The sequence below is a fragment of the Arachis duranensis genome, chromosome 6, assembly GCF_000817695.3.
Source record: "Arachis duranensis cultivar V14167 chromosome 6, aradu.V14167.gnm2.J7QH, whole genome shotgun sequence".
NCBI lineage: Eukaryota > Viridiplantae > Streptophyta > Magnoliopsida > Fabales > Fabaceae > Arachis > Arachis duranensis.
The window spans coordinates 4,062,185-4,077,991 of record NC_029777.3 but is presented as its reverse complement, the minus strand read 5'-3'; the positions used below and the strand labels follow the sequence as shown (position 1 = coordinate 4,077,991).

The window sequence follows — 15,807 nt, the reverse complement described above, 5'->3', positions numbered from 1 at the left end:
TTTTTTTAGATCTATATAGTAGATTTTTCAAAAAAAAAATATATATTATATTAAGTGATTTAAAAAAAAAAGAAAATAAAAATGATAAGAGAAGAGAGAATGTGTGTTGCAAAATAAAAAATATTTAAAAATATGAGTAAAAAAATTTAAAAAATAATTAAAATATAAGAATATTTTAAATTAAATACTATTGAAATGAAATTTTAAATTAAATCTATTTAGGTCAAATTAATTTTAAAAAGTAAATTTAAATTAAATTATATCTAAACTAATTTAATCATTTTTATTTCAAACAGTAAAATTAAATTCAATTCCTATAAAAATTAAATTTAAGGAATTTTCAAACATCCTGAACAAAATTTAGCCTATTCACACTGACAAAGAGATCGGGTGAGGCTTATAAAGAAGTGAATTTTTGTTGGTTGTAATTGGTAAAGTTTATTGTATGATAAATGCAATGTGTTAAAATTATATCTATATTATAAATATCAAAACTGTAGTAAAAAAATATTAATTTTTAAAAGTAAAATAAATTATTATTTTTATTCATGAAATATTAAAATATTAAAAATTTATCTATAAATAAACAAAAATAATTTTATATGATCATATTTATAAAAATTAAAAATATTAACACATTTATACATAAATAAAATTAATATCTTTTATAGGTATAATCTCTTAAAAAAATAAAAATTAGATTAATCTAAAAATATTAAATAATTTTTTATGATTAATTCCAACGACAAATCAACGACAAATCAACAATAAAAAACAAACAAGAACTATCAAAAATTAACTTGTTAAGTGGTCTAATGACATAGCAAATAAGAAAAATTAGTTATTAAGGTAAATTATAACAACTAATTTATATTAAAATTTAAAATAGAATAAAATTATTCCATTTTTTATTAATATCATGATTGACACAACTTCACTTAAAATATTTTGGCGTATTGATAATTTTTTTAGATCTATATAGTAGATTTTTCAAAAAAAAAATATATATTATATTAAGTGATTTAAAAAAAAAAGAAAATAAAAATGATAAGAGAAGAGAGAATGTGTGTTGCAAAATAAAAAATATTTAAAAATATGAGTAAAAAAATTTAAAAAATAATTAAAATATAAGAATATTTTAAATTAAATACTATTGAAATGAAATTTTAAATTAAATCTATTTAGGTCAAATTAATTTTAAAAAGTAAATTTAAATTAAATTATATCTAAACTAATTTAATCATTTTTATTTCAAACAGTAAAATTAAATTCAATTCCTATAAAAATTAAATTTAAGGAATTTTCAAACATCCTGAACAAAATTTAGCCTATTCACACTGACAAAGAGATCGGGTGAGGCTTATAAAGAAGTGAATTTTTGTTGGTTGTAATTGGTAAAGTTTATTGTATGATAAATGCAATGTGTTAAAATTATATCTATATTATAAATATCAAAACTGTAGTAAAAAAATATTAATTTTTAAAAGTAAATCGAGTTTTTTTTATTTTTTATTAAAAAAAACTAATTTTGTTCGATCATGGTTTAATTTAACTCTTAAAATATTAGTGTAAAAATATTTTTTTTTTTTACTCTTTATAATATTTCCTATCATCATCACAACAATATCATAATGTCCATTTGGAATTTTCCATGAAAGATGATGATGGCTCATGTGAAGTAAACAGAAGACTCACTCTCTCAAATCTCACTTCAACTTTCTTTCTTCACCAGGTAAAAGGCAACCTCACACAGTCACAAACCCACACAAAAATAAAAAAACAAAAAAGTGAAAAAAAAAATATAGTTTCATTTTTCTTTTTTCTCAGTTCACATTCCTTCAATCAATGTAGAGAGCGACATCTACAACAAAACCCAGTTAATTTTCCTTCTCTCTCTTTTCCCCCATCTTCTGTGTCGACCTCCCTTGTTTCTGACGTCGGTTTGCAATTTGTATATCCTCTGTTCCGTTTTCAATTTTTTTTTTTTTGTGGCTTTTGGGGGTTGTTTTCCCTTTTGAAAAATTTTCGATCTTTAGTAGCATTGATAGCGAAAGAAGTTTGCTTTTTTGTCTGCTTCTTCTCTCTAAGCTGTTTTTCACTCCCTACATTCTCCAAAATTGTTTGATTCTCCCTTAATTTCGATTCATGGGTTCTTAACTCTAACATGGCAACGCCCCAATCTAAATTTCAAATCAAAGCCCCAGGAGCATTTTTGCCAACGATTTCTGAGATGGGTTTTGCTGGTTTTGCTGTCTCTGACCAAGTTCAGGTAAGGTTCAATCTCAAGTTCGTTTTGTGTTAATTACTCTTACGCCGGAAAACTGGGTACCATCTGTTTGGTGAAAAGCCTAAAAGAAAAAAAGAAAAAGAAAAAGGAGTCTTGGTAGTTGGATTGAATTGGGGTTCACTTTTGCAAGAACAAAATGAAGGATTTCCCTTCTTGTTTTGGTGAAAATGGAGTTCAAGTTGCAGATTCTTCATCTTCAAGCTCCAGTAAGAACGCTCAGAATCTAGTTTCCAGTTCTTATCAATGCCAGATTCGAAGCCAGTCCTGTGTGGTTACTGTCACGTGGAGTAAGAATTTGATGGGGCATTGCCTCAGTGTCGGGATCGATGACTCTACAAACCAGTGTCTTTGTAAGGTGGACATCAAACCGTGGGTGTTCTCCAAGAGAAAAGGTTGCAAGAGCCTCGAGGCTTATTCGTGTAAAATTGATGTATATTGGGACCTCTCTTCGGCGAAATTTGGCTCCGGGCCTGAGCCATTGGAGGGATTTTATGTAGGAGTTGTTGCAGATCGGCAAATGGTTCTCCTTCTGGGGGATTTGAGGAAAGAAGCTTTTAAGAAGACGAATGTTGGTCCATTGTACTACAATGCAGTTTTGGTTGCCAAGAAAGAACATGTTTTTGGTAAGAAGTTGTATGGTACCAAGGCCGTGTTTTGCAATAATGGTCAAGTTCATGACCTTGTGCTTGAATGTGACACAAGTATTAGTGAACCGTCACTTATGATTCGCATCGACAGCAAAACGGTGATGCAAGTGAAGCATCTGAGATGGAAGTTCCGGGGAAATCATACTATCCTGGTAGATGGCCTTGCAGTGGAAGTTCTCTGGGATGTGTATAATTGGCTCTTCAATCCATATCTCGGAGATGCTGTCTTTATGTTCAGAACATGCCTATCTACTGATAAGATGTGGCCTGCTCAACCTCTTTCTGATGCAAATCTGTTGCACTTGTCTTTCTCTCAGAGGTTTTCTGATACCAAATCGCAAGGTGTTGGCTTCTCGCTTATTTTACATGCTTGGAAGAATGTGTAGAGAGATGCAGGAATCCGTCATTGATACTAACAGAGACCATTTTAGTGAGTTTTGATTTATCAAACATGTGATTGAAATATAGTTGGCTATAAATGAGTCCTCTTGCTTGTCTCATTTCCCTTGTCAAACTCATACCCTCAAGTTAGCTGAGCTATTTGAACTGATCGGAAGCCATTTTTTATTCCAATTGGCTGTATATTCGTCTTCAAAGTGTTGATTTTATGATCTATTTTGCTGAAACTAAAATGTTGTGGTTCTTTTTCTTGTGCTATTCAAGTGCATTCCTATTCTCTTTTACTTTAGTGTATACCTATTATATCTTGTTGAGTTTGCCAAATATTTTAACTGTTAGTGTTGCCAATTCATTTGATTATGTAAAAGTGGCACTGCAAGCTGGTGCTTTTGGAAGAAACCTTATTAGCCATAAGTGTAGTAAGTATAGGGGAGCCAAGGTCGGGGAGTAAGATTGAGAAAGATTAGTGAAATGGAATAAATTCTCTATAATCTTCTCTCTTTCTTTCTTGCTGATCTAATAACCCATGCACTGGAATTGGATATCAATATCCCTTGCCTTGATAGAATTGCTTGCTTTGATGCTTGATAATAGTTAACAAATTGTGTATGAGATACTGTCCAATTATATTTGTATGCTGAGTTGAACTTTTCAAGTATGTCACTAGACCACTCTGATGATATTTCTCTCTTTTTAGTACCATTAGCTTCTCTGTGTATGATTCACTTAATGCAAATTATGCACCAGGAAGAAACTTACTACTTAGTAATGTGATTATTTTCTTTGAAGAACATCAACCTTGACATAGCATCTGTGTGGGTAAAAAATTATACCACTATGATAGCCATTCCTTCAAAGGAGAGCCTTCGAGCAATGGTTGAGTTGTCTTTGTGTGACCTTAAGGTCACGGGTTCAAGGCGTGGTAACTGCCACTGATTTAGTTATCGGGTTAGGCTACTTACATTACACCGTTTGGGTGCGTCCTTTTCCTAGACCCTGCTTTAACGCGGGATGCTTGTGCACCGAACTGTCCTATGATAGCCATTCTTTCTCAGTGTTTCTTTCTCTTACTGGGTGCTGCATTTTGATCTTACTCTTTTTAGCATAAATATGTTTTGTTTTGACTCGCTTATCTCTTAAATCATGAACGAAATCTTCTTTGTTCTAACACAAGTATGTGAACATGCGCATGTACACTCTTGCTCCTGAGTAGTAGTGCTATGAATAGATAGGCCATAACAGTACATAGTTATATCCAGATCAACTTGGAATATATTATTGTGATTACTATTTTTTTTTCCAGTCCTTCATAATTCATATAGCCTGAGAAATGAGATGATTACAAAAATCAGATGTATATGATTTAAGAAAGCATCATCCACTTGCACTTTTGAGGAGTCCAGCTCCCAATTGTCAAGTTCATGAAGAGCATATCTTTGCTGCGGATCAGTCAATAACGATGGCTGCAAGTTAATACTTTGGGCCATTATTGTCAAATTGCTACATCATAGCACCCCAAACAAGAATTCAAAGATTACCTTAGAAGTTTGTTGTGGATGTAAGTTTGATCAATAGATAAACATGAAGGGATTGTTTTAGTAACATAGTAGAAGGAATAAGATCAGAAACTTACATTTATACATGGTGTTGGTGTTGAGTTCTTTTGCAAATTATTATATTAAAAAAGGAAAAAGGAAAAAGAAAAAGATACAAGCTTCCTCGTTGGGCAAGCCACGTGTATTCAGACATGTCAAATGTTTTTTCTTGGATCAAGCATTACTGCATTGTTTCTTGTTTCCTTTATCCTTTTCTTTCTTTCAAAAATTGTAACATTCACATTACTTTACGTTACCATCGTCCAACATTTTGATTATGTAGAAAAGTGGTAAAAGATTATTATAAATAAATTATTATTGTAGAATGAGGAATTGCAATGAAATCAGGGAATCTGTAAATTGACATGACATCTAATAATAAAGTCATATTTCTGTTTATGTTGTTTGTCTTATAGGTTGTGCACGATTGCACTTTCCCGCCTTCGGCTAACATAGGATGCCAAAAATTTAATTTAATTTTCATGTATTGACAAAGAGTATAAAATTAAATGTGTTTTAGATGAATAAGGAGTGATAGGGGACAGCAACTTTTGTGATTTATAGTCATCAAGTAGCCATTAATGATGTTTTTAATGGTGTGAGATTTCATCCAATGGTGTGGGATTATTCACTTTTTTTTATGGTTACATGCTGGCTAAAATTTAATAAAGTTGTTGGCTCCTTAGACTTTTTCTAGATAAATTTTGGGTAAAGTACTGATTTAATTCTTAACGTTTGGATTAGTTCTAATTTTGTTTATAACATTTGAAACATCCTATTTTATTTTAAATATTTAATTTTGTCCTATTTTATTTTTATTTTTTGTTAAAATTAAAAAATTTTCTTTTAAAATTAAAAAAATGTTGAAAAGTTCAAATGCATTCATTCATCATTGTATGGAAAAAAGTCAAAAGAATAATTAATTTAGAAGGGATGATGAAAGGCATGAGTCTTTTAAGTATTGACATAATGAAAGGCACAGTTGTATAGAGGTGAAGAATAATTGCAGGTCCTTGAAGAGGAAGTGAGAAGATCACAAGAGTAGAGGTTAACCCCGAAAAAGCTAAATGACATTTTCCGCAGTTACAAAAAGAATGGATCCGCACCAAACATAGCAGCGTCCGGTATGGCCGCTTGCCCAAACGGATTGGGGAGACAATTTCATAAATATGTTATAAAGGCTGCAAAATTGTACGTCAATTCTTAACATCACCATAACACTGGTCCCTACTACTTAGCGGGCTTCACCATCTTCAACCATAATGATGCTTTGCATTGCATGCAATCGATTCCAACATAAACATGTGAGACATAATGTCCAGTGGCCAATGCTATCTCGGTTACTAATTTAATGAAAATATTACTTTTCTCATTGTTGGAATATGAATTGATACGTTATCCCTCATTATACATACCGGTGGAGACTCCGATGCAGTGATTTTTGTGTAAAATTGTTAAATAATTTAATATATTTAGTTAAATTATCATCTAATAATTTTTAATTTTTAAATTCATATAAGACAACTACATATGAATTTTTACCGCACATGCCACAAGTCCACAACATTACATATTATCTTTGTGACGTGTAATTCATTGTCTTTTAATTATGTAGTTGATCAACTATGCTGCATGCAAATAAAAAAAAAGGTGATTAATCATATAGCTGAAAATTTTAAATATATATTCCGATTTTTAAAATTAAAAAATAGATAGATATAGCACAACTCATTGCAACTTGAAAATTTATGCGCCATTTGCATCACATCACTGCATGAATTAACGACCTTGTGTTCTGCGTTGCGGACAAAAGCAGAATGTCTCGTATCGGTGTCGTGTAGTAGTTTCTGATGCGTATGTATATGGTTTTCCGTTTTTGAGTTGATTTGAATTCGTGGCATTGCTTCACTCGACCATTTTCCGCTAAGGATTTGCGTCCACCCGTTTCAACTTTGATGATGGCAGAAAATTATGGGTCAACAAAACAAACTCGTGTCCATGAATGAATGAAAGAGTTCCATGAGAATAAATAATATCTATCAAATTCCATGTTGGTTACAGGTACAGCTGTGTCGTTTGAAACCCGGATGTGGCGTATGTGTGAAAGCTCGCTGGTTCATTGTGTTCTTGAACAAATAATGTGATATTTGACGAACAAAGATGACAAAAAAAAGAAAGGCAAACAAGTTTCCAATTTAAATTGTACAGCCATGAGCCATCTAAAGTACTAGGTTGTCGAAAACAAAAGGTAACCCGACCTTATGGCTGAGTGAAGTCCTATGAAATGGTAATTTTAGATCCACAGGACCTGCTGAAACTTTACACGTCTTAAATAATAATTAAGTTAAAACGCATAACTATATGAATTTTCATCTAAAAGTAGAGAAGAAAAAGACGGGGGAATTCTAACGATGTTGATTCAAACCGGCAACAATCTAAGGCAATGTAAAAAACTCGGCTAAATAAATAACAAGAATCTTCAAGAAATGCTGCATCATGATGTCAGTGTTAAGCTCTTCAAGGCGGTTGTAAGTTGAGGAAGCTTGTCGGGAGCTCTCTGCTTGTAATCTTTCTCCAACATTTTGGCTGCTAGAGATTGTACCTGTGATCCTTCTTTCTCTTCCTTGCTCTTCCCTTTTGTAACCTGTGTGATAGCCGACGTGCACTGGAGAACAGGAGCACAGCTCAATTTTCAGGCATATAAATTACTAGTTGTGTAAAGAACTCATTAATCCCAAGCTTCAGAAGAAAATCAACAATCTATGGAGAAAAATCTTAAATTCATCAAAGCATAACTAAATGATTGCTTTCACTATAACCAATAAAACCTTTTTGTTCATCCCTCCACCAAATAACGCCATGTTAAGTTCTACAGACATGAAGTTGCACCGAACCACACGACAAAACACTCACAAGGGAGGAAGGGAGAAAGAACTCACCAAGCATACACCAAAAAGTGCTCTTGTATTCTTGCCTCCAGTCAGGTCAATAGTGGATGTATAGTATTTCTTGGCAGTTTGGAGATTCTCTAATCCACCAAGTGTATAAAGTACCTGCGAGTATCATAATTTAAGATGATGCTGATGAAGACTGTAGAGCAACTATTGCGCTGCCATTCACATAATCCATGGCATGCAATGTTCTGTGCCCTGCTATTAACATAGCAAAGAAATGGGGAAAAAATCACAGTTCCTAGAGACATAACTTACATCGGCATAGGCTAAGTGGTAGAGTGGCACAGTAGGTTGAGATAATATTAACTCCTCGTAGCAAAAAGCTGCTTGTTTATACCTGATAGAAAGATAGAAATATTAGTCAAATAATAATATAATAATATAATGCAGCCAACTAAATAATCGATAACATACTAAAATCCTAATAATAACTTTTGTCGGATGGAAAGAGAAAAACAGCAGAATAAAAAATCTTACATTTGCAAGGAGACATATATTTCGGCCAGTTCTCTCCATGCATCATGATCTGCCATGAATCTGTTATAATAAGAAAAATAATTCAGACACTTGATCTAGTTTTTTAAGGTACAGGACAAAAATTTCCTTTTTATCATCAATGAAGGGATGGTATAAATAATTACAAAAGGGGTCCCTCACATTTCTAGATATTTATTAAGCCATTCAATAGCTCCTGGAATGTTGCCTTGTGCCTTTGCCATAGCCACTCTCCTCTTATGGATGGTCTGTAAATTAGAAAAAACAACCAAGGGGAGACAAACTTAAGCTTTTGGCTTTCTTTGATTATGCAACCCAGCTTAAATTGGGTGATAAAGATTATGCATCAAATCATATGATAAAACATAACAAAAAAGGAAATCATTGTTTGATCACATAAAGTAAGATAGCAACTAGTATGCTAGTTCCTTTAGGTTTCCCATAAGGATAAGTGGCCTTACTTGATCAAGAGGATTATCCTCCAGTAGGCTTGAGTATGCCTTCTCTGCTAATTCCCAGGACCCCTTAGCTTCAAGCAACAATGCCTCCAACCTGCCTGTAATTTTTCCGCGAGTAAGGCACCAGTGATAAATTTTTCCAGGGAAAAAATATGCAGAAATGCATATGCACAGTGAAAGCTATTTGGATAATTGAGTAATAAATAAGATCATAGGAAGCACAAACACATTTAGCCAAAGTAACACTACCTACATACATAACTCACAAAACTGTACATGCAGTCCCACTTAAATTTGTTTTCCCTTTTAGGCTTCCATGGTGGATTAATGTAGTGCGAGATAAATCATAAGAGTTGCGTACTTTAGATTGTGCTATATTCTTGACAAATTAAAGTTACCATATCCATAACATAAAAAAAGTGCAAATTAGAAGGTAACTTACCAACTCGTTTACTGTCTGGGAATTTCTTCCGGAGAACCTTTATACAATCCTGATAAATAAGTAAATTATTGTCAACTTCAAGAGGATAAAACCTCAAGCCATTAGGTTTCTCATCACATATGAAAGGAAAAAATACATCAAACACTCAATTTTGGGAACATAAATAACATGATTGGCAGCATACAAGTTCATTAGCACACTGGTTTTCAAAAATCTAAAATGCTAACAAGATCAAAACATCTTGCCCAAAAATTTTAATTAGAATGATACAACCTTTGTGAAAGAATCATGATTCATGCTATAGCCAGATATTGTAAAACCATTATTTTCTCCATCCACCACCACCACAAGAGAAAAGGGGAGTAGGGGACTCAGACTTATAAAAGCAATTGGCCAGAAGATGAAAAGCAGCCAAAGACACCGCATTTCTCATCACTCATAAGTGACGTATATGTTGTACAACCACCATGCTCCATGAAAACAAAGGTATCAAATAATCATATAATTCATTGAAGAACACATCAGCAACATTATAACACTCATGCCACCTCCATAACATAAGTAAGAATTAGAAAAGCAAAAATATATACATTAGTAAAAAAGACATTGCATTCACAACATTGTTGAATGATCATAGAACTAAACTGAACTGCAAACCAACAAAGATACCTCAACAAGTGGAAGCAAAGATTTCATAATTCAACGTGCAAAGCATTGTATTAAATGAAAGAGACTAAGGGAGAGGAAAGAGATCAACACCTTAGCAACATCAAGACTTTGGCAATCCATAGCCGCAACAGCAACCTGTTCATACAAAGTCCACTCTGCATCAAGAAATAAACAATCAATAGTCATTCAGAAAAAGTAGACTTACAACTGAACTGAATTTTAGTCAAAAAGCATTCCATCACTGCAACTAACAGAAACCTAATATATAAAGGAAATCGGTACATAACATAATGAAATAATCAGAGAACTAAAAGCATAAGAATGAAATTAGGTCAAAAAGTAAGGGTATGATGGTGACCTTCAGGGCCAAGAGCGGATCGCTTGGAAGGATTGTTCAGGATGGAGAGGCCATGGTTGAGGACTTTGTCTGAGCGGCGAAGCTTGAGCTTCCTTACGAGACAGAGGTACTCCCATGCTCCACCTCCGGCGTTGTCCACCTGGCTCTCGAGGCGGTTCAGTTGGTTCTCCTCCGTTTTCGTAACCATCTTGTGCCCCAATTCACACGCAGATCGAACAACTGATCGATTTTATTCGCAATCAGAATAAGAAAAGAAAGAGTAGTGTCTGCTCTCGGCGGCTTGGGAGGGTTTGAGGTTTGGATCTGATGCAGTGATGGTGTTGGAGTGAAGTGTGCGCCACAGAGAGACGCTATCTAAGGTCCAAATTGACTTTGGATGGATCGCACTTCCCACGTTCACTTCCACTGCGCCACCCTCCTTGCCAACTGAACTCAATTAAGGGGAAAAAAAAATTATCTCCAATATTGAAATCTAATCTAATCTAATATAATCCAATATATTTCTATACTCTAAAATAATAACAATGAGAATATAAACAAAAGTTTGTGTACACATTTTTCTTTTTAAAATATTTTTATTAAATACTTTGAAATCAATAAAAAGTAGATTAATAAACACATTAATATCTATTAATATACTAGTTTAAGTAATCTTAATATACTTTGTAAAACTCTTCTACACTATTTTTTTCTCAAGCATTGGTCCATAATTTTAAAGTTTGGTATGATTAAAGCAATTGAATCTTAACATTAGTTGAAGATAATCTCTTCTACTTAACCACACTCTTCAAATTGGATTTTTATTATTAATTATATTATTTAAAAATGCAATTGACATATAAAATTAGAATTCTGTTAGGTAACTAAATAAAAATATAGTCAACTGTAATTAATCAATAAAAAAATTCTATTAAAACAACAATGCTAGGAACCAACTCTATATAAGCCAAGAATCAACCAACTGGTAAATCAGAGACACCGATAACTTTAACCGGATGTTGCTACTGATAGGCACACGGATGTTTTTTTTCTTATAATTTGGATGGTTTTGAATATGATTTCTATGTTTCATGTGTTACGCATTAATAAAACATAATTAATTATATGAAACCAATTAATGAATGATCAAAGCATCTGTTCCGTGATTCTCTCCTAACACTAGCGTATCTTCCCTCATGTTTTGAACGTGATCAACAATAATTTAACAAATAAATTATAAATTAATAAAACTAATTATAATTAATTATGTTGTTCCATTCTTGGCTGATTATTAGTTGGTTCCATATACTTTTCCCTATTAAAAAAAATAACACCACAATTCAAGAATCACCTTAATTTCACTTTTAGTAAAACAAAAATATATATATATATAAAAAACAAAAAAAATATCTAAAACTAAACAAAACAAACATCTAAAATTGACTAAATTCTATAGTGATCTTTGAGATTCATAATTTTCACTATTTTAGTCCTTTATATTCAAAATTCACTATACTAATTTTCGAGATCCAGCTCCAAACATCATATTAGTCTTTGAACCCTTTATAGTGAGCTAATTCTAACTTGTCACGCTAGACACAGGACTAACTAACGTCGTTTTGTTTTAGCTCTTACACAAGGTAAAAACGAAGTCGTTTTGGAGAATGAAGGAACGATTTGCACATCATATAAACTCTTCTTCGTCTCTCGTTTTTGCCTTGTTTAAGCGCCAAAACGAAACAACACCGTTTAGCCATATGTCCAATGTGACAAATCAGAGCCAACTCAATACTTAGTTCACTAATTCAGTACTAGAAAGGATCAAGGGACCAATATAGTGCCCAAAACTGGATTTCGAGGACCAATATAATAAATTTTGAATTTAAAGGACTAAAATAGTGAAAGTCATGAATTTAAGGACCACTTTGAAGTTTTAATCTACAAAATCATAGTAAAAAACTATCCAAAACTTTTTCAATTATGGTAAAGAAGAACGCATCACTTTTGGATATAGAAATATCTAAAACCTAATAAAAGAGAGATATCCAAAAGCATTTTAAAAAATCATCCAAAATTTAACAAAAGAAACATCTAAAACTATTAAAAAATAATTCAAAACCTAAAAAGAAGAAATATCTAAAACATAAGAAAAAGAAACATCTAAAACATATTAAAAAAACCACAAAAAGCAAAAATAAACATCTGAAAAGTAACAAAAAAATCGTCTAAAATCATTGTAAAAGATTATTCAAAACTCTTTCAAATATGGTAAAGAAGAACACATCACTTTCGTCGTCATTCGTGGCCTGCCGTATTTTGACCCTCCTCCACCATCACATGCATGACAACTGCCTTCTCTGCTCGTGTCTCATCTTTGCGGTCCCAAGAAAAGACCGCCAGTATGAGTGACGGTGGCTTAGCCACGATCGGAAGTCCGCAGCGGAACCTACGAGATCCGAGATCTTCGCCCTTCCCCGTTGCTGCTCCATCAAACTAAATAGAACTTGTTTAGTCTTTTTTGCTCTCCTTCTCCTTTGCGACGGCGCCGTCCACGGCGCTATTGCTAATCGTTTGTCATGTGACATTGGTGCTTGAAGGGGTTCTATAGTTGACTTCTTCAGCCAAATCTATTTCGTGCCATCCACAATCGCCTTCATCCAAATAGCTTGATTTTGCATCTAGGGAGGTTGGTACCAGATCCAGATGCTCCAATTGTATATCTGAAGTTTTTGCTTTTGAATTTTTTTTTAATGGCTATTGAGTAGTAGAAATTATGAATCATAAAATGTCATAGTTTATGGCAAGAAGGAGTAGATCTAGCAAGGACTAGGATGGCGGCAGCGATTTGGGGGGCATTGGAGATCATTGGAGGTGGTTGAGCCAGCTAAGGATTGCGTGCGAGGAAGGATGAGGGAGGTGATATCAGGATATCAATGGCTATTAGAGTTGAAGGAAGGAAATGAAATGCAATTTTTTGAACAATTTAGAATGAGAAAATGAGTGTCTAATCGTTTATGCAATGACTTGATTTTCAATTATGGTTTAAAACCTAATAAGGTATTAGTGAAAAAGAGATGGTAGCAACATTCTTATACATGCTTGGGCAAAGAGCTTCTTATAGAATGTTGGAAGAACAATTTTAACATTCAGGTAAAACCATATTTCATCAATTTCATCATGTTCTATTGAAGGTTTCTTAATAGACTAAAGAAGAGGGGTTGAATCTATGACCTCCTTTTTAACTCTTGTTCACTTAGCTTCAAACTGGATTCAGAACTTATTTGCTATTGAGTCTGTCAAGTTGATATTTTAACATACAATTTTCTTTTGTCTCTTCGCAAAAGGATCAGGAACAAAGCAACTCTTTATTTTTGGATTACTGTGACTTCTGAGGAATAAGCAATTCATGAGACACTTTTGTTTGTCTCATATCGAAGGAAAACAGAAGAAAAGTAGAGAAGAGAGAATCACACAGCCATGTATACTGATTCAACCACCATGTACAATGTGACATACATTCAATCTCCACCACAACAGTGATTGAATTTTCACTATCTTTCACCAAGATTACATTCACCAATTTTTTTAAGATTCAACCTAATCCTATCTGGGACAAACTTAGCTTCTACCCAAGCTAGATTTGGCAAGGTTCACTCCTAAACTTTCAACCACTAAGTGCTCACCCAACTTAGTAAGGAAATTTCTCAAGATCATGTGTACAAAGTAGAAATACAAACAAAAGAGTTTGATATAATTTTCTGGCTTTTTCTTGATAACTCTCTTTGTCTTTTCTTTCAATAGCTTTTACTGATACCTCACTTAATGCATTTTTCCATTAGAAAGAAACAAAGAAAGATGAACACTGAAAAACATAAAATTTAATGTAAAATCATGAAGGAGAAGAAGGGATAGCTTGAAAGCTATGAAGACCCAAACTTATGGCTCACTCCTTGCTTTAATTTCTTGCTTTTTATCCCTTTAATAGAGGAGTAAAGCTTCCAAAACTTGAACTTAACTTGAATAGCTTTGACTTCTTCTTTCCCAAATAACACAGCAGCAACGCAGAAAAGAAATGGAACGATAATAGTGATTAAAGTTAACATGCATTATTACCTAGCTGCTTTTCTTTCTTCCTTTTTCAATTTTCTTTAAGGATCTATGCCATTCATCAATACTTTGTGCACTAAGTTTCGTTCTTGACCCTTGGTTTGTAGCAAAACTTCATAACCTCCATTTTCTTTTTAAGTTTCTTGTTTGGTACATGTAGGAATAAAGAATCTTCAACAAGCTATAATGAAGTACAAAATTGGAAATAATTTTCTGATTCACCTTTGATTTGATCTTTACTTTTGTGCCCTAACCTCTGACTTTTCTTTTTCTTTTCTTTTTGTTTCTTGATTTTGGCAATCACTTTTTTCTTCTTTATTTGAGCTCTAATCAAAGCTTCCTTTTCTTGGTTTCTCTTATAGCTAATTCACGTGGGTTGGAGAAGAGATAAGAGAGAGAATGAGTTTGGTCACTTTGCTTTGATTCAAAGGAGAATGAGCTGCTTCTTTTTATCTTAAATAGTGATTTACAACTATTTTTTAGGTTATCAATTTTTTTTTATTTTCCACGGTATCCCCCAACCCGACAGGTCAAGGACTAATCCGTTGCGGTACTGAGCTCCATTTAAGGGTTTGCTGCTGGCCAATGGGTTGTTGCATGCACAAGGCGGGATTCGAACCCCCGACACTTGCTTAAGCGGACTATTGAGCTAACCACTAGACCAACTCAATTTGGTTAAAATTTTAGTAATTTTTTTTTGTCAGTGGATTGGACAATCCCCAATTTTAGGTACCCCAATGGATTGGACAACCCCCAATCCTAGGTACACAACACACCCACACACTCCTCACATATTTATCACATTTTTCTTCAATTGCATCTTCTAGGGTTTGAACCCTAGACCTTGAGGTGGGGAGGGGGGAGAAATGCCACTAGAGCCAAGGCTCATTGGCAACCCCCGACACTTACTTAAGCGGACTAATGAGCTAACCACTAGACCAACCCAACTTGATTTTTTAGTCATGGGCTTGATCCATTATTGGGCCTTACTTGTTGCTCTTTTATTTGAATTTGGCATGCACATTAGCCAAACAAGCTATTTACACAACTTTGGACTTTTGGCCCAATGTTATAATGTTTGATCATCAAATTATTGTTATAGTTTCTTCAAACTCATGACAAACACTATAAAATGAATAGTAAATAAAAGAAATAAGAAGAGTTTAATGAACTTTTCTTTGATGAATCAATCTTCAAGTTGAACTACCCCTTTCTTTCATTCTTGCTCTCTTTGAATGTGAGCTTTTTCTCAACCTGCGATTGTCATTCAAGCAGCAATTTTCATGTTGAAAAATATACTCACAAATAATGTTAAACACCCAAGATTAAAAAATAACTTTACAAGCAATCTTATGTACCAATCAAAGCAAATGGACCAGCTTGATAAATCATTTTTCAGAAAATTTTATATAAGCTA

At 33.3% G+C, this 15,807-nt stretch overlaps 2 protein-coding genes across 2 annotated transcripts; one reads left to right on the top strand and one right to left on the bottom strand.

The window, feature by feature from the left end:
* Positions 1–1,661: 1,661 nt before the first annotated feature.
* LOC107492062 (uncharacterized) lies at positions 1,662–3,591 on the top strand. The gene has a single exon (XM_052251388.1). It carries the CDS (start codon positions 2,424–2,426, stop codon positions 3,318–3,320), a length of 897 nt encoding a protein of 298 aa, XP_052107348.1. The 5' UTR covers positions 1,662–2,423; the 3' UTR covers positions 3,321–3,591.
* A 3,498-nt stretch (positions 3,592–7,089) lies between these two features.
* On the bottom strand, positions 7,090–10,755 carry LOC107492061 (uncharacterized). The gene is made up of 9 exons (XM_016113027.3): positions 10,305–10,755; positions 10,037–10,101; positions 9,278–9,326; positions 8,839–8,933; positions 8,540–8,625; positions 8,360–8,419; positions 8,138–8,219; positions 7,868–7,981; positions 7,090–7,593 (listed from the first exon to the last, which is right to left on the bottom strand). Exons 1-9 carry the CDS (start codon positions 10,489–10,491, stop codon positions 7,423–7,425), a joined length of 909 nt encoding a protein of 302 aa, XP_015968513.1. The 5' UTR covers positions 10,492–10,755; the 3' UTR covers positions 7,090–7,422.
* Between the last annotated feature and the right edge of the window lie 5,052 nt (positions 10,756–15,807).

What these genes read in the sequence shown, in the direction of transcription:
- LOC107492061 (XM_016113027.3), bottom strand. Translation starts at nt 10,491, where the DNA reads ATGGTTACGAAAACGGAGGAGAACCAACTGAACCGCCTCGAGAGCCAG. An exon ending in ATCCGCTCTTGGCCCTGAAG is followed by an intron (nt 10,102 to 10,304) that starts GTCACCATCATA and finishes TTCTTGATGCAG; the next exon opens with AGTGGACTTTGTATGAACAG. An exon ending in CCCAGACAGTAAACGAGTTG is followed by an intron (nt 8,934 to 9,277) that starts GTAAGTTACCTT and finishes GAAAAATTACAG; the next exon opens with GCAGGTTGGAGGCATTGTTG.
- LOC107492062 (XM_052251388.1), top strand. Translation starts at nt 2,424, where the DNA reads ATGAAGGATTTCCCTTCTTGTTTTGGTGAAAATGGAGTTCAAGTTGCA.